The sequence below is a fragment of the Chinchilla lanigera genome, unplaced genomic scaffold (assembly GCF_000276665.1).
Source record: "Chinchilla lanigera isolate Chin_1 unplaced genomic scaffold, ChiLan1.0 scaffold00033, whole genome shotgun sequence".
Taxonomy (NCBI): Eukaryota; Metazoa; Chordata; class Mammalia; order Rodentia; family Chinchillidae; genus Chinchilla; species Chinchilla lanigera.
The window spans coordinates 1,450,627-1,469,512 of record NW_004955434.1 but is presented as its reverse complement, the minus strand read 5'-3'; the positions used below and the strand labels follow the sequence as shown (position 1 = coordinate 1,469,512).

The 18,886-nt window shown below is 41.0% G+C and overlaps 1 protein-coding gene across 4 annotated transcripts in view; it reads right to left on the bottom strand.

Annotated features, from left to right (window-relative positions):
- Positions 1-18,886, bottom strand: part of Tmem2 (transmembrane protein 2) — a 76,330-nt gene that overhangs the window by 7,766 nt on the left and 49,678 nt on the right. For all 4 annotated transcript variants that reach the window (XM_005388527.2, XM_005388525.2, XM_013516339.1 and 1 more), the window contains 9 exons: positions 18,658-18,789; positions 17,220-17,255; positions 16,142-16,297; positions 14,463-14,640; positions 12,210-12,425; positions 8,432-8,640; positions 5,450-5,632; positions 2,836-3,055; positions 471-569 (listed from right to left, as the gene is read on the bottom strand). In XM_005388527.2, the coding sequence (XP_005388584.1) occupies positions 471-569; positions 2,836-3,055; positions 5,450-5,632; positions 8,432-8,640; positions 12,210-12,425; positions 14,463-14,640; positions 16,142-16,297; positions 17,220-17,255; positions 18,658-18,789 (1,429 nt within the window). The remainder of the gene's footprint in view (positions 1-470; positions 570-2,835; positions 3,056-5,449; positions 5,633-8,431; positions 8,641-12,209; positions 12,426-14,462; positions 14,641-16,141; positions 16,298-17,219; positions 17,256-18,657; positions 18,790-18,886) is intronic.

Genomic DNA, 18,886 nt, shown 5'->3' with positions numbered 1-18,886 from the left:
CCTGGCAAGCGCAAGGTCGTGAGTTCGGTTCCCGGTACCAGAGAAAAACCAAAAAAAAAAAATAATAATAATAATAATAATAAAAGCCAGCTGCAGCAGTGTAGACAAATCCATGGTCGAAATATTCAAGCCCTGCCCCATTCATATAAGAAATCCCAAACTCCATAGTGATGGGAGGAGAAGGTGGGGCCTTTAGGAACTAATAAAATTGTGAGGATAGTCTTCATGGATGGGATTAGAGCCCTCGTAAAGGAACAGGGGAGAGCCTTCGACCCTTCTACTGCCATCATGAGAGGACAAAGCAAGAAAGTGCCACTATGAACGGGGAAATAAGCCCTTAGCAGACATACCTGCCAGGGCCTTGATCTTGGACTTGCCAGCCTCTACAACTGGTGTTTACAAGCCACCCAGGCTACAGCATTTGGTCCCAGCAGCACAAACAGACTAAGGTAACATCAGATAGTACTTACAGAAACAACGGACAGCGCTCCACGGTGGGTTTCTGCTTTACTGGGTGACTGGAACTGCACGGGGAGGTAGCTCTTGTGAGGGTCACTGGTAAACACCACCTGGACAGCAATAAGGTCGGTATTTAGGTAACTGTATCCTGCTCCGGGGTGGGGGCCGGGGCAGCTTCAAATTATACTCAGTTGTATCAATGCTAGTAAAAATGGCTTGACAAAGGGGCTGGGGATGTAGCTCAATGGCAGAGCATTTGCCTGGCATGTGCCAGCTCCTGAGTTTGATCCCCAGCACTGAAAAACAAAAATTCATGTTCATTCATTCATTCATTCATTCGTTTGTACCAGGAATCAAACTCAGGATCTTGTGCTTGCTTGCCAGGCAGGCACATGTGCCACTGAGCTATATCCCCAGCCCCCTGAGCTGTATCCCGGCCCCTGAAAAAAAAAAAAGAAAACAAGCAAAAAAATCCTTCTAAATCCAAATGAAAAGCATAAGCCCATCTTTTTCTTCCTACTGTTTAATGCCACCACTTGATAAAAACAAATGAGAACGAGAGAGACAGAGTGAGAACTTAGGATAGTGGAAGATGAAATTTTGTTTTCTCGAATCATTGAGAACACCAGCCCAATTTGTCATAGCTAAATCTTGGAAACAGCCCAAATGCCCATCAACAGAGGAATGGATAAAAAAGACGTGATATTTTTATACAATGGAGTATTACTCAGCTATGAAAAAAGATAACTCAAGACTTTTATAGGTAAATGGATGCAACTAGAGACCACACTCATAAGTGAAATAAATCAGACCCACACATGTAAACATCATATTGTCTCCTGAAAGAATAAATAAAATCCAAAAGGTGCAATAGATATTGTGAAAGGGAAAAGAAACTGCTCAAAAGGAAGGAACAACTGGGATGAGGGAAAGGAGAAAAGAAAGAAAGGAAAAAGGGAAAAAAATCTATATATTTATATACACAGGATAGCTGGGACAATTGTACTGCTGATTTTTACTGGTCTACTGAAAGGAACAGTTAATGCTTAATTTTTGTTTCTTCTTTTTAAATTTTTTTGAGCAGTTTTGCATGCTTCTATCTGGTAATCTGAACAACTACTGTGAAGACAACAATATGCAATATAACAACCGCTGTTGAATTCCTATCTTGTTTAGTGAAATTCTGTATCATTTCTAATTTTTTATTCCCTTTAAAAAAATAAAAATGAAACAAACCAAAAAAAGATCTAGAAGTTTTCTTCACATTACCAGGCACTATGTATTTTTGTGTAGTTTTTGCTTAAAAAGAAATCCATAGTGGAACTCAAATGTGACCATCTGTCAGTCACCCTCAGGGATGTTAAAGCACAGGCTGACCCTTACCCTCCCCCCCAGAACTGCTGACTCAGCATGACTGTCTGGGGGGGTGGGGGGGCCAAGGTCCCATTTCTCACAAGTCCCCAGGAGCACTGGTGCTGCTGCTGCTGAGGGAACCACACTTTGAGAATCATTTCTCTTAGTCCATATTTTTTTCTGTAATGACTAAATATGCAGCATTATCATAGGATTTCTTTTTCACTTGCAATTGGCCTGATGTCCTCTGGAACTCTAAAATGATATGTAATTTTGACTCCTACGTTGGGTTTATTTCCATTTTGAGGGTGTGGGGGAGTATTTTATTTATGGTACTGAGGATGAAGCCTAGGGCCTTGCATATGCTAGGCAACTGCTCTACTACCAAGCCAGTTCACCACTTCTAACCAAAGTCAGCCTGTATGTCCGATTTCAAGTGAATATTAATAGCACATACCTTAAAACAAAGAGTGACTTTTCACCTTTAAAAAAAATTTATTTAAAGAAACAATTCAGGGCTGAAGATGCGGTGCAATGGTAGAACACTTGTCTTGCACGCTCAAGGATCTGGGATCAATCCCAGGACCATTAAAAAAAAAAAGAAGTAAAGAATTTTCATATGTGCTGCATTTTGTGAGAAGTGCCAATAAAATAAGTCATTTCTGTATCACTTTGTGACCTGTAACCCTAATAACAATATTATAACAGAGTCACAAGTCTGCGAACTAAGAAATGGTAACCAACATGGCAACCTCTAACTTCCAAGTGTGTACAATACACAGCCAGTCAGAGTAAATCGTCATATCACAGGGGAAAGTAACTTTCACTGTAAATTTGAACTCTGCATCTTCTGAGCATCCCATTCTACACTGAGCCAAAGTTCAGGTGATGAGGTTCAAGTGTCATGCATTGGAAACACGGATATTTCAGAGAACAAGGCTGTGACTGCGCGGAAACCCTCTTACTTCTTCTGCCAGGAAAACCTCTTACTTCTCCTTAGTTTTCCTCCCTCCCTTCCTCTACCTGGTGGGTGCCACAGCCTCGGCAGAGGCCCGTGAGCGGGGACGGCATGCGCCTGACTGCAGACGGCTTCCGGTAATACTGTGGGTAGGCCTTGGCCATGCAGTTACTGACGTCTTTCGAGTCCGTGGTGGCCTGGATCTTGACTCTTTCACATCCCTGAGATGAGCAGTAACTGTGGCCGTCCCTGTGGCTCTTGGCTTTGAGATACAGAAACAATAACCTGCACAAAACAGAAACCAACCACGTGGTGTGAGACTTCCTCTCAAAATAATAAAATCCCTAATACATAAAATCCCTCAGACTGACTCACGGCCAAAAAGATATTCCTCTAATAAATAACTTTTCCTTAAAAGAGAAATAAATTACAAAGTTAATAAAACTTGCTTTTCTTCCTATCCTCCAAGGGTCTCAAGTCAAACGCAGTCCTGCTATGGAAAATATTTTGATACCTTGACTTAATCACTCTGGAAGATATCAAAGTTAATTTCTGGTTTAAATTAGTTCACTAGGTAATTTGAGAGTATGGAATCTGGCATGACTCAGAAGTTCTTGGAAAACCATATACTTATGTTGAGTTTAGGACTCTGTAACAATGTGGTTTATTCTTTTTGCTGTTGTTTTTGTTCATAAATCCTTTTGGTTTAAGGCACAAAACAGAAAACTAACAACTCTGCCTTTTTTTGGCTAAAGCCAAGGACCATCTCAAATGAATTCCTGTGTTTTCCAAGAGCACATGGACCCAGGGTCCTTCCATCTGTAACTGGATCCTAATCAGGCTAAAAGAACAGTCCCATCCGTTCTGAATTATCTTCTCACTGCCAAGATGAACAAAAAAAAAATCTAACTTCCAGGCACCAGTCCAATGTCTATCTGCAAACCCAGTCTTTCTAAACCAAAGGAACTCGAGATTCTACAGGATTTGATAAAATGTGATTACCAGAAATCAAGAATTCATATTTTAATTAATGAGGTCAATGAGCAATGTAAAGCTGCAATTATAAGGTTAAAAAAATCAGCAACTATCCAACATCCAGTAACTTTATTAGACACATTTTAAGACTAAGTGGGCATGGCCTTTTTGACATGTAGTTAAAACAGTGAAAACAAACAGAATTAAAAAGAAACAGATCTTCAGAGACTAGAGGATTCTGGAAATACCCAGACCAGAAAATACTTCCCATCTTTTTATACAGGTAATCAGTAGTTTGTGGTTATAAGACTGTCCTTAACGAATTTGGGTGTGCCATTTATTTGGGTATTCCATTTGTGGAAAAGCAACAGGGAATGTATTCTGTCATCCACAAAACAAAAGTGTAAGTAGGTTGTTCAAGTCTATTAGAAACTGAAAGTCAGGGGCCGGGGATATAGCTCAGTGGCAAAAGCACCTGCCTGGCAAGTGCAAGGTCCTGAGTTCGATTCCTGGTACCAAAAAAAAAAGAAAAAGAAAGAAACTGAAAATCAGTGATGATTCTAAGAAAACTTTGATGCTCGTCACACTGGCTGCTGCAGATCCTGGAGCAAACACTGACTCAAAGGCTAACCAGGCACTTCGTGACTGAACCCCAACTTCCTGCCCCCAGTCAATCTCCCACCCATCTCCCCACTCTGAATTTTTTGCCTCCCCCCAAACATGCCATGCGGTGCTTCCATGCCTCCACGCTTCTGTGCACTCTGTTCGTTCTGCCTATGACACCTCACCCGCTTTTGGCCACCTCCTAACCGATGCTCAAGATTCAGCTCCAGGATCACCCTTCTCAGATGTCACTGGTTACTCTAGGCTGACTTTAAAGAACTCCCCCCAAAGGCACATTGACTACCCTACACTACAGCATTCACATCATTCAAACCTTTCCCTTTCCAATTACTTGCTTTGCATGCCCTTCAGTGGATGAATATGCAGAAGAAATGCCCCTTATTTACACTAATGCCTTGAAGGTACCTAGATAACAGGGTACCTAGACAACAGCATGTAGGAGGAATGTCAGCTTAAAGATGGATCCCAGGAGCATGCTACTTGCTGGAGGAGCGCAGGAGATCGAGCCTACCAGAGCCCACAGGCTGAGGGACTGTCACTGGGCAAAGCGACAAAGCCAGCAGGAGCCCAGGAAAACAGGATTAGAATTAAAAAGTGGAAAGGTGCAGCCTAGAGAAAGTTGAAAGCAAATATGCCATGGTTACAGAGTGATTTTTAAGAGCTCATGGTCAACTTAAGAGATAACCTTAAGTCAGCAGAAGAAAACGGAGTTTTCATTAAAATATGAACTACATCCTTCACATGTAACATTTAACTATCTTCAGAGTTGTTAGGGAAAAAATTCTTTTCATTTTCAACTGAGCCTACTGGTTTACTGACGAGGATAATCTCTCTCTCTCTCAATTGCCTTAATAGGTAAATGGCAAACATCTTCATTCAATTCCTTCTGCCAACTATAATTACAAGTCATTCTAGCTCTCCTTGAAACCCCTAATAATGATGTGCGGAGAAGTACCTACATCAGCTGCTTTTTCTACAGCCATCACACCACAGCCTATTCTTAGCTACTCTGAAGAACTAGTAATTGCACCATTGAAGAAAAATAGCATTAATTCTCAGTCCCTGGTTCCACTGAATTACCCAGTGCTGGAGTCAAAATAGAATTTCCTCTCGGCCTGCTTTCTCTGCAGCTCCTCCAGTGAAAACACAGGCTCATACTCTTCGCTTCTGGATAAGGAGCCATTCTGCCGCTGCAGAAAGCCAAAGGTAACCTGGAAAGTTGTGTTTGACGGATAGCAGAGGCCAACTCGAATCCAGTCATTCCTTCAAAGGAGAGACAATAAAACAATGAATTCTCACTTGAGTGAGTATTCTGAGCATTGCACCATATATAAATTTTACCCATGAATCTCTCCTCCTTAAATTTTTTTCTGTGTTGAGCTACTACCTACCCATGGAAGTCTTGAAACCTTGACATACTCATCAATCAGCCACCCTTATTTGTTACTCAAATTTCTCTTATTTTAATGAGTGTCAATGATAACATGGCCTACAAAAAAATTAGTTTCAACAGGATTGAGAGGAATGTGACTAGAAGTTGGATAAAATGTACTGAAATACTCCAAATGGTTAATAAAGGTCAGCGAGATGGTTGGCTATGTGTACCCCAAGATGACACCACAGCCTGACGATGGAAATATGCATCAGTGACATCATTCGGAAGAATTTTTTTGATTACAAATATATTTCTACCTTTTAAAATACTATTAAGATGAATTTCTAGAGGCAAAATTGCTGAATATAAAAATATATACCTTTTTAAAACTTTTGATGTATAGTACTAAATTACCAAAGTATTTTTCTTAAAGTCCTTGAGCATAAAACTAATTCTTTGAAAACATTAGAAGTATTTTCCCTATTTTCTTTGATTATTTTTATTATGGTAAGATATATACATCATAAAATTATGGTAAGATATATACATCATAAAAATCATAAAAAGCATCTTAATCACTTTTCCTGTAGAGTTCAGCAGCACTAGCATATGCACAAGGTTGCACACACATTACCATCACCCATTTTCAGACTTCCCCCATCATTCTACATAACCTTCAAACAAGATATAGCAGGACCTTGAAACTGTTCATACAAGTTTTACCCACACAAGCTTACTTAACTATTCTAGGAAATAACTAGAAATGTGGCCAAAAGATAGAAGATAGTCTATGAGGTATTGCTTATAATAGCAGAGAGGAGGGGGCATTAAATGGTCACTGGTTATAGAAAATTATGCCACATCCGTACGTTCAGAAAATCCCAAGGGTACAGAGAGAAAAGAACCATAGACGGTAAATGTTTACATGTCTTCTTTTGATTGGAAAGATTACAGATTGTTTCCATTTTTTCTTTATTTTCCTTACCATGCTTAATACTTACGTATAACTTTTATAACTCTTAAAGTATTATTTTTGGAAGTAGAATTATGACAAACTCTATGCCCTTCCTATAATTAACATTAAACTCCTGGGAAAAAATTATTCATCTCCATTACATCTGCCCATCATGTAATTTTTATACTTTTAACTATTTAAAAGAGGAAAGGGTGGGCGAGGGATATAGCCCAGTGGCACAAGCGCCTACCTGGCAAGCATAAGGTCCTGAGTTCGATCCCTGGTACCACCCCCTCAAAAAAGAGAAAAGGATGACTGAGCCAGGCGTGGTGGCACACATCCGTAAGCCCAGCCCTTGCGGGGCTGAGGCAAGAGGATCACCTCGAGTTTGAGGCCAGCCTGGGGTACACAGTGAGTCCAGGCCAACCTGAACTACATAGTGAGACCCTGTCTCAAGAAAGAAAACAAAACACAAAAGGAAAGGATGATTACACTTCAAGCCCACTGGACTTCTGAAACTTCTAGGGTTATTCTTTTTTTAACTTTAGAATGTTTTTACTTCCTTACTAGGTCATGGAAAGTTTGATGGTACTTTATAGAACCTGCATATGATTTTTTTGTAACCTCTCACCTCAACCTCAAAATCCTTCTCAAAAAAAAATTTATTTTTGGTCTTGGGGACTCAACCCAGAGCCTCACAATTGCTAGCCAAGTGCTGTATCACTGAGCTCCATCTTAGCCCCATCTATCCATCCATTCACCTATTATCTATCGATCTATCTGAGACAGGGTCGCACTAAGTCACCCAGGCAGGCTTCCAACTTACAACTATCCTGCCTCAGTCTCCTGAGTAGCTGGGATTATAGACTTGCACCTCTGCCCCTGGCATCAATACAACTTTTTGGAATACTGATCCCTCTTTGATATTTCTTCTCCATTCTCCTATCATTTATTTCTTTCACTGACTTCTCTGTACCTCTATCCAGATTAGGCTTTAAGAAATCTCACCCTGAAGAAAACAGTTTGCATGCTTTTACCATAAAGAAACAATAAATTGCCGGGGATATAGCTCAGCGGCACAGCACCCGCCTGGCAAGCGCAAGGTCCTGAATTTGATTCCCGGTACCAATCAATCAATCAATCAATCGTCAGGTATGGTAGCACATGCCTATAAAAAGGACAAAAGAATCCTTTTGTGTCAAGGCAGAGGTGCCAAATACCTGGGATCTGTGCCCCAATTTTCACCTTTTACCCATAGCAGATGCTACCGATCAAATGTACTTTGAATCTCTCTTCTGTCGAATCTAAATTTGGCCTCAAAACTCTTTAATTTTATAAGAGATCATCTAATAAACCATATGAAACTTCTTCCTGTCCCACTTAGAGAAAATTAAAGTATTCACCTATTTCTCCATGGTTTTCTGTACATAACACTTTCACCACAGAGAACAATGCTTTCAAAACGACAGGACTCAACCTGTATAATCTCATAATTCATCAACACAAAATATACAGCCTCTCCACCTCTCCGTAAAAGGAGCAAAATACAGGAAACTGGCATTCTTCATAGGAAGGATATGTGTTATTTTCCCCCTTTTAAAATTATAATTCTTGGCAAATATTAACTGTACAAAATAATGTAAGTCATTCAGACGTGTTTAAAATGTTATTCTTTTTATCCAGTAAATCTCTATCTGCTCAAGTGTTAGCAATGACAGGGACAGAAGCTTACTTGTTGAAGTTCACGAGGTACAGGAATGTGATCCGGGGAGCCAGCCCGTTCCAGTGGATGGTATAGCCCTTCTCCAGCATGATCACAGGCTGGTACTGCGGAAAGGCCGCCCTCTGGTTAATACCCCGAAGCACCATCGGGTGGGATGGGTACTCATCTCGGACGATGGTCATAGTAAGATTCTGAGTGCTCCACGTCTGTACATACACCTTAAAAAAAGTGCAAATTAAAATTAAGAAGGGAAGGGAAGAATGTTAGCTAAACAAACTTTCCAAGCACTAACTCAAGGGTCTGTCTTTGAAAAGACAGATTCCACGATCTGTGCTCGACTAAGTGAGCAGCAACTAACCGCTTCCTAAGCCACACTTACAACGCAGCCTGCTTAAGCTCGACATGGTAAAAACAGACTGCACTCTGCTCGCCAGGATCTTTGTCATCAGTTCCACCACCGCAGCCAGCTTGTTCACCAAAATATAAAATGCGTGTGGTTTATATAGCCTGTCGACAGAATCCCTCTATCTGAAGAATGCACATACAAAAAATTGCTAAATTAATGTGAAAACTGATACCCTCCGGTCAAATCTAAGAGACTTTCCTCTACACCAAGAGATGGAAAATTTATATCTCTTGGTACTCTGGCTTTCAATTTTCCATGATCTACTTTAGTCCAAAAAGTCATCTTTCACCCCTTCAAAAAAAAAAAAAAGAAAACTATAAAGTGCTCTGCAGCAACTGGAAAAACATAACAAGCTGAGACGAATTTGGAAGTCCTGAATTTCTTCCAGTGGCATTTGCACCACTTTCTATGCCAAAACATAACCTCCCACAACTGCACCCCCCGAAGGACAAGCCTCAGAACAATTTCCTCAAACAGATCAGCATCCAGCAACTAAATTCTCCAGATGCATCCAGACATTTGCAGACTATTTACAACTGATCTCCACTCCGTATTTTCTGTCATTTCTATAATTTTATCCATATTGGGTCCTCGATATGCCCTTTGAGCCAGAAAGGCTTGTTTACTCTCCTCTGCATGGGATTAATAATATTCTCTACTGACACCATGTAAAGTTTAAAATGCTACACAGGAAACATACCTTCAATACTGATTGTCCCCACTTACATACATATTGAGTATATATTTTAATATGTAATTTTCTTAAATACAGTCATATTTAACATAGATTTAATATGCAAGAAAGAGGCAAGCAGACAGACATATGCACCTCCACCTCCACCAGCCTGAGGATGATTTGCCCGGTCAATGCAATCTTAGTTCCTGCAGCACTTTCTTCCTGGGCACCTTTATCCCTCATGTCACCAAACAGCAAACACCACATTTAAAAATATTTACAAAGAGCTGAATAATGGCTGTTCTCTCTTGAGATGAAGTTGCTTCCAACTTTTACCTACATTATTTCTAAATAACAGCAAATGGCTACAGGCCTGGGCTTCCCACCCCAGTTACAAGCTCTTAGGAAAGCATTTCTGACCCATGGTTCTATTACTCAGTCTCCTGGAGGATATAACTTGCTTCTCTCTCCAGCTACAAATAAAAATAGAATTACTACTCTGCTTTGTAACGGGGGAAGAGTAGGTTCATTCCTCGAGTAGGTTCATTCCTCAAGTAACTAGACATGCAAAGGATTGAAGAATTTATTGAATGGTGAACAAATGAAAAGGTATATTCATAGTTAATGACAATAATTTATAAAAATTATGAGCTACTACACTAGGCATTTTATAGACAAATCTACAGCTAACAATTTAGAAGATAAAAAGTTTTCACTAGGGAGCAAGTAGCACTTTTAGACAGATAGCAGGCAGACGCATGCATACCCATGAGTACACATGCTTGCTGGAACTTCATTGACACCAGAAAAGGTTTTTCATTTTTGTTTTTGCCTTAGTTTTTAACTCTAGAATATCCACAGATTATTAAGTATAGGAGGGCAAACGTAACTTGAAGCAGGGGCAATTCTGACTAAGAATAAAATGAACAGAACAAAGAAATCACATTTTACACCACTTTTTTCTTCCCTGGAGCTAATTCTCCATCCCGCCTTGCTTCTCTGGGTCTTAGTCACACTTTTTTTTTCTCTCATGGAAATGAGAAATGACTCAACAAAGAAACTACTATCCTCATTAAAATAAACAAGAAACACTGTCCAGTCTTTATTCCCTTTAAACTCTTTGTCTTGTTTATACGTAAGAATCTAAACTTTTTTAAACCTTTTTAAATGTAAGAATAACACTGTGCAGCAGCCATGATCCAGAGTCAGAACAGTGAAGCAATCTGCCCTGCAGTGCTCCAACTACAGAAGGATAAGGTGGGCTCAGGCGTGGTTGTACACGCCTGCAATCCCAGCACCCGGGGAGGCGGAGGCAGGAGGATTGCAACTCTGAGGCCAGCCGGGGAAACTTAATGAGAAAATAAAAAACTGATGGCAAAATAAAAAAATAAAAAGGGCTCGGGGTAAAGGTCCTGGGTTCAATTTCTAGTACTATCAAAAAATAAAAAGCTAAGACCATAGAAACTGTTACACTCTGGGGGCTCAGAGAAGCAACAAGCGACATCCCACAAACACACACTTGGTGGCAAAGTAAGCAGAGGTCAGCGGAGGAGAGGGTCACAGCAGGGTCCTTCTCCGGGAAGGGCCCACACTACAGAAGAACATCCAAGCAAATGGACAAGAGAGGGTCCCACCCACCTTTGGGGCTGTCACAGCCTAATTCCCCCTGGAGAATCCACTGCTCGGCCTGATTCTCTTCTCTACGCCCTCTCATCCCCTTCCTTTATTCTTCTGCCTCCCTCAACAGCCCATTGTGAAAGCTACCCCATGGTCTAAAATCCACTCCCTCTGAAATTCTGGCCCACTGGAGCATCCACTGTGTGAGCAATTCCATCCATTAAATCTCTCTGTTGAAATAACCTTCCTGACCTACAGCCCCGCTCCTCACAAAGCACTAGCAGAGGCAGGCATCGCACCATGCAGGAATCAGACCACACACTATATGCTTTCCACATGTGAACGCTTTCTGCCACCTCCACAGCCTCACAGCAGAGGGACTATCGCGGTCCTTATGCACATGCACAGTGTAATTTTAATATGCCCAACTCACATTCTGGAAATAATAAAGCTAAGCTGCAAATTCAGGTAACCTGGCTCCAAAGTCTGTGTCCTTAACTACGCCCACTACTTTGCAGGCCTCATACACAGAGCACCCATTAGTAAATACACACCACTTAACTTCAGAGAGACGTTTCCCAGCTTGTCTCAGCTTCTTCCTATTATCATAGACACTCTGTGGTATAATTACAGTCATTTCCTTCAATTGCTTCCTTGTCTGCTCATTTTCCAATTCCAGGCTCCATCTACATCTCACTTTCTGTGTGACCCACTGATTTTCTGCCTCAAAAGTCAGATTTCCTAACGAAGTAGACACAAAGGCCCTGAAATCAAAAGGATAAAATCCCTCTCTAAGGGGACACAGCTGCAATGTGGCACAAAAACCTGGGGCAAGGAACATGGGTCCTGGCACCAACGACCTCCCAGCCATGCTTAGCCCAGAGCAAAGCGTTTCACCCTGCTGCAACTGACTCTCCCACTTACAAATGGCGTTTCAGTGCCATTCTTTTTTTTTTTTTTTTTTTAATTTTAAAGGAAATCATACTTGAGAAAACACCAAAGAGCAAAAGAAGCAGAAGTGTCCTTTTTTCAGAGCAGTGCCGGCAGCAGCTGTAAAGCTCAGGCCTCAGGCCACTTTCGGCACCTACCTGGGCATAGGTGCCGCTGCAGACCACTGCATTCCACTTGGTGACATTGATGCAGCTCGGATGGCGGATCAGGTAGTTGTCCATTCTGCCCACATAAGCATCCTTGTATCCTGTCACAGAACCGTCAATGTCATGGAATATGGAGTTCTTATCACCATCCAGCTCGCAATCTTCAAACCAGGGACCAGGCTTTCCAAAAAAGACATTCAGAGAGACCTGACAGCAGTGAAAACCAAGCACAGCACACAGTGAGGACCACTGCCAACTTAGTGTCTCCTGCTATCCCAGCTGCATGTCCACCACAACTGCTGCACATTACAATTACAGCCCGCTGTCGTCAACTGTGAAACTGAGTTAGTTTTCTACTCAATTAACAGAATGCTCGAGGGGAAAAAAATACTAAAGCTTCAAGGAGCTCTGGCTGGGCATGGTGGCTCACTCCTGTAATCCCAACACTCAGGAAGCTGAGGCAGGAGGATTGCTGGGAGTTTGAAGCTAGCCTGGGCCACAAAGTGAGTTCAAGGCCAGCTTGAACTGCATGGTGAGACCCTGTCAAAAGGACAAAAAAGAAAAAGAAAACAAAGAGCTCAATTTTTCTCCACTTATAAACTATTCCCAGTCCATCACCACCTTAAAAAGCTTTAGGCCAGATAAACCACGGGACTTAACCCTCAAAAATTCTCCTACACTGTTACAATGGTAGGACTTCTACAACATTAAACAAATTTCAGTGTGACCATGTCAGTGGTCACTAAACTCTATGCATGGAGGACCATGGGTAGTAAGTGCATAGCCAGCCTCCCTACTGGAAAGGTGACCTAAAACCCTCCCGAAATAGTTGGGGATGCAGTTCAGTGGTATAATGGTAGAGCACTTGTGCAAAGCCCAGGGTTCAATCTCCAGCACTGAAAAAAAACAAAAACAAAAACAAAAAAACTGCCCTATTTATTTATGGGAGAAGCCATCTAGTTGTACCCTATACAGCCCAAAAGAGAACCAAGCAAGGTGACATGCCCGTCTGTACCTGTGCCTCGGCTCCGCACCTCAGCTCTTCTAGAAAACCAGATACACTGATAGAACCTTTCTCAAGCTCTCTTTCAACTGGGCAACACCAGCGTTCATCTTTAGATGTGAACCCAGCCGTGGCTTTCTGCGGGAGGAGGGAGCTAGAGTGTCTGAAGCGCCCTTTCTCCCCTGCCACTGCCATCATGGAGTGGCAAGATGGTTAATTCCTACAGGGACTCATCAGATTGTTCCCTGGGTTATGAGGAAACAGGTGAGGGTGTAACTACTCAGAAAACTACCTCTGCTGACAGCTGTCACTAAGACATTAAAATAGATCTTTAAAATCTGGAGTTTTTATTAAAGATAAACTGTGTAAACTTCCTCGCGCTATCACAGATGTCAACTGTCACCCCCCCACACCCCCCAGTTGTGACAACAAGGGGTACTCAACACTTCCAGTCCTCTGGGCCAAAGCTTCACTAAATCTACATAGGGATATTTCCTGGCTTTTGGTCTAGCCCATTTAAAACTGGAATGCTGCTGTGTGTTTGGTATGCAGGGTAGACATACCTACCTGCCCTCCCAATTTGGTCAAGTTATGAACTGTTCTTCCATTTTTGTGGGGTTTTCTTATTTTCTTATGTTCCTGGCTGCAGATAAGCAAATGAACCCAGAAACCTACAGACAACAGGGCCCAAACTAAGCCTGACCAAGCCTGGCGGGAAGAAGTACTTCACTGGAAGCAGTAATTTCTCTGTCTTCTTCACCATCTTCCTAAAGCCATCCAACAGCTTATATCAGTACCCAATTTTTGTCACACTGCCCTAGTATTCGTCCTCATTCCCAATTTTCTATCCTCTTATTCCCTAGAACAGCCTCAGACCAAACAACACCCGGCAGGACCTAAATCTCTCAGTGGAGACGGGACCACTGTACCAGCTTCACCCACTGAATTTTCTAAAAATCACATCCTCTTGTTCCTGTGAAACTTTACAATCCCCCAGTGTTATCACTTCAACTCATTTTCCTGTTCAAGTGATCACTTGAATGCCAAAAATACATGTGATCACTGTTCACACCTGGAATTTAACAAGACAGAATACATGAGATTCAAAGTTGCCGTTTTATGTATTTTTCTGCCCTGTCATAAAGATTCAGTACAAATCCATTGTGTCTTCGTCTTTGGAAATATGCTGTCCCTCCCTCTCTCACCTTAGTCACTGATAGGAAACATAAGAACATATTTACATGTGGTCCAAACTTCACCAGGGAAATGTTATTCCTGGGGGTTATCTGCCAGGTATTCTTCATAAGGAAGCCAATCGCACTGCTGTATCTATCTGGAGTTGGTACATATTTTTTGAAAGTGCTCCTGGTGAGATGAATGGGTCCATCATAAATCTGAAAGCCTCTAATTGGGAATGTCCTGTTAAAAATACAAGATTTTATTTAATGCATGTGGACCTAGCTCTTTAACAGCACTCATTTGTTCTATAAATATTGCTACGTGTCCTGTAAGCACTTGGCAAACTTCCACTTTGTTGTGGTAACCAAGACAAGATCCCTGATGAAATAAAATATGTACCATGGCCGGAAAGACATCCACACACAAAAACCAAAGGATAATTTCAGATCATTACTGTTATGGAGGAATAAGGCACAGCAGCACCATAAATGGGCTGAGAAGAAAGGCCCTATCTAGAGAAGATGGAGGTCTCTCTGAAGAGATGACACTGGCTTCCCCACACTGATTTGTGAGCCGAATCTCACCAGGAAAGTGCTATTCCAGTTAAGCTCCCTCATTTGGCACTGGGGACGTGGCTCAGTAGTAGAGTGCTTGCCTTGCATGCACAAGCCCTGGTGGGTTCAGCACCCAGCACCGTAACAGAAAAAAACCACAGCATCACAGTGATAAGCACAGGTAACGCAGCCAAAAACTAGTAACGCTAACAGCCTGTCTGCCCCATTGCTCTGTTGTGTCTCAGCTCGGTGTCCAGAGATGGCATTCAGTAGGGGATTTTTTTTTTTCAGTACAAGAGATTGAACCTAGGACCTTCACAGTGAGCTACATCCCCAGCCAGCCCTCTATGTTATATTCTGTGACAAGGTTTCGTTAAACTGTTAAATTGCCCAGGGTAGACTCGAACTTGATAATCCTCCTGTCTCAGCCTCCCAGAGTGCTGGGATTAGGATCACAGGTGTGTGGTCATCAAGGATCTGAATCTTGATGGATCACGGCAGTGGCTCAGATGTGAGACCTTCAGAATGAGATTTAGTTTTTCTCTACCTGGTTTTCCCCTAAGTAAAATGAGGACAACTCCAGCTGAGTCTCAGAACTGAGGTATGGCTTAATTAGTTAATAGTTCCTTAACAGCTTTGAAGAACCTTCCTAGTGCTAAGCACTATTTTAATGACTGTGATCATGATGTCAGAAAACACGCCAAAAGTCTACCTCCACTTCCTCCAACATCTCAAACACTGTTAATTACACAGCTGCACTGAGGTTTGAGTCAGCTTTGGCATCAATCAATGCTCATTTTCTAGGACTCTTTTCAGTAGGTAATTTCCTTTTTCCAGTGCCTGTTTCTAAAAACCAACAAACATCACAAAGTTGAGGGAAAACTGATCTGTCATAGTTTATGGTTTGGCACCTTTTTTATGTCTCAGGAAAGGAAAACAAACAAGAGGAAGTCACCAGCTTATGTAAGTCCTTCTGTAAACAGTAAGATTGGCCTCTTTGTTATAAACGTGATAATGGAATCTGTGAAATGGTTAATAACTGCACAAAATTTGACGAGGGTATACACACACGATAACAATAGTAGTAGTGATAATGAGGAAAAGAGTCACAGTAGAATCCAACAAATCTAAAGTTATTACGGAAACTTCACTGGGGGCTACATGTCCAACACTAAAGTAATTCTTACCTGTTCCTAGGTAATGTGCGGGGCTTCTGGTCGATTCCTCCAACGCCCGTGTACTTGTTCTGACCACCATGGAAGCCGTAATTCCTGCTCTCCCCGACAAAGAGAGATTCAGATACTTCCTGGCTAGAACCTTCATCACTTGGGAAGCTCCCGTCGCTGTTAAAATCAGGACAATCATTAGCCACCTTTCTGTAGGAAATTTCTATTTACCCCCAGACGAAGGCAACCTGTAATTTAAAAGGCTAAAAATTTTCTAAAAAGCCAATAGCTTCTTCTAATACACATTATCAAACCCTCAGAAACTGCTTTTGGGATGGAGTCGCTGGGCCTGAAACGGGCCTCGTGCATGTTAGGCACGCACTCAGAAATGGCCTTTAAACTGTAGAAGTATCTCGTATGAAGTATGGTCTACAACTTAGATATAAGCAAATGAAATTTAACGTAACAGCAACAACATCATTCTCAACCAAGAATACTGCAAATGAGAATGTAACTGACCTAGGGGCTGGGGATTTAGCTCAGCGGCAAAGCGCCTGCCTGGCAAGCACAAGGTCGTGAGTTTGGTTCCCAGTACCGGAGAAAAACAAAAAATAAATAAATAAATAAAACAGAGAATGTAACTGACCAGAGTACAACAATTAAATGAGAAGCATGTCTAACACGGCCACTGGAAGGACTAGTACTCAGAGAAAAATACACAACAACAAAAGTTCAGTTCTTAAAAGATGATTGGTAAGTTAAAGTACATTCTAAGAAAAATACTAGTTTTTTAATCTCCTTGTGCTTCTCTTTCTTCCTCTACTTTTTAAGACCTTTAGTCTAAATCTTAAGTGTTTTTTTTTCCTAAGCAAAATTATCACTGCTTTTCCTTTCTGAAATTCCAGTTACTACCTCAGTATAAATTTGATTAGTCAATAAAAATGCATTTCTGGTCCTCTAGTGATATCAACAAGAAGGTGCTACTTTTTTTAATGCTAATAAATTATGAAATATTTCTGTTATTCCCCCTTAAAAAAAAGAGACTTTTACTTGCTATCTTTAAAATAATGAAATATGGATTCTTTAAGCCATTACAAACCTGGCAAAGGTCAGTCCTATTCCATTATCTGCAAATCTGTAAGAGAATGAAAGAACATTTTAAATTCACCACATCACATAAAAGGTAATTCTCTCAATACTTAGTTATAAAACCTACAAAGTCCTAATGGATGCATGTCTATCATTAAGTGTTTCCTACAACAACCATTGAGAAAAGTTAATGATTATTCAATAGGTCACTCATGTATAGCTCTATTTATTTTCTTTAGAAGCCACTTTGAAGATACCAAAGTATAGTACAACAACTATTGACTAAAAAAAAAAAAAAAACCTACAAATTCCCAATGTGTACTCTCTCCAACCACATGACACCAACTTCCTAATAACTAATGCACAAAGCCAAACTGCAGTGATAATAACTAATGCACAAAGCCAAATCCTTGTCTTGCCAATTACTAGCTATATGACCGTGGGTCAGTAACTCAAACTCTTTCTCCCCCAGTTTTCTCATTTGTAAGTTGCAATAATAATATAACCTTCTTTACAGAATTCTTGAGTGCATTAAACACATTAAAATAATTTCAAATATTTAGAACAACGCCCAGAACATTAGTATAAAAGGGTTAGTTAAAACTTTTTACAATTATTTTTTAGAAAACAATTAGATGACACCAAAACTATAGATTCAAAACAGTATCGAATTTTTGGATGATAAAAGTCAAAGATGATGGTGAAATGTCAAGAAGCAGGCCGGGCATGGTGGCGCACACCTGTAGTCACAGCACTCAGGAGGCTGAGGCAGGCGAACCACCATGAGATTGAGGCTAACCTCCACTACATAGTGAGTTCTAGGCCAGCCTGAAATACACAGTGAGCCTGTCTCAAAAAAAGTCAAGAAGCTAATGGTCAGTGCCAGAAAAAAATCAAAAACCTTTTTTTCTACACTGTTAAATACCTATCTCAGTTCAACATTCATCAGGCCTCTCTTAAAAATACACAAATGGGAAAAGAAGTGAGATGCTTCCTGCCTCAAGTCACGGCAAGACATAAAAGTCAACAGATTTATTAATGTGGAATTATACAGCCTTTGTTTTGAATGGCAAAAGAAGAAAATCAGGAAAACTTTAAGGAATATCCAAGAGGAAAAAAAAAAAAGTCCAGGTAGTTTCAAAATCATTATTTAGTGCTTTGACACAAACCATGCTTGTTATAAAAACTTCAAGTCCAAGTTTCTGTTCAATCTCATCCAAAGCTTTCATGTCACTAGACAAGTTCAGTTCCAATAAAAGCACCAGAATGAGATGATCCCAAACATTTGCAGCTGCTTAACTCTCGCATCCTCAGAGCTTGTCCTGCCCATTACCACCACGAATAATGATCCCAGGAAACACCACTGTACTTGCACCGTATTCCACTAGATTTACACAAATCCCTAAGAATAAATGTTAGCAGACAGTGGCGTCTTAACAAATACACACGCGGAGTTCTGGACAATAATGTCTCCCCCTCTGATCCATGCCCCGTGGTCATTATTTTTAAAAGCAATGAGCCTGTCGATCACAGCAGCAACACGGGGTTTTTCAGGGTCTGCATCCTGATGAGGCCGAAATCTAAGGGTTAAGAAGAAAAGGAATAGAAATTAACTGTTTATAGTTATACTCAGTAGGATCAAAAGTAGAATTTTTTTTTTTTTTGTCTTTTCTCCCC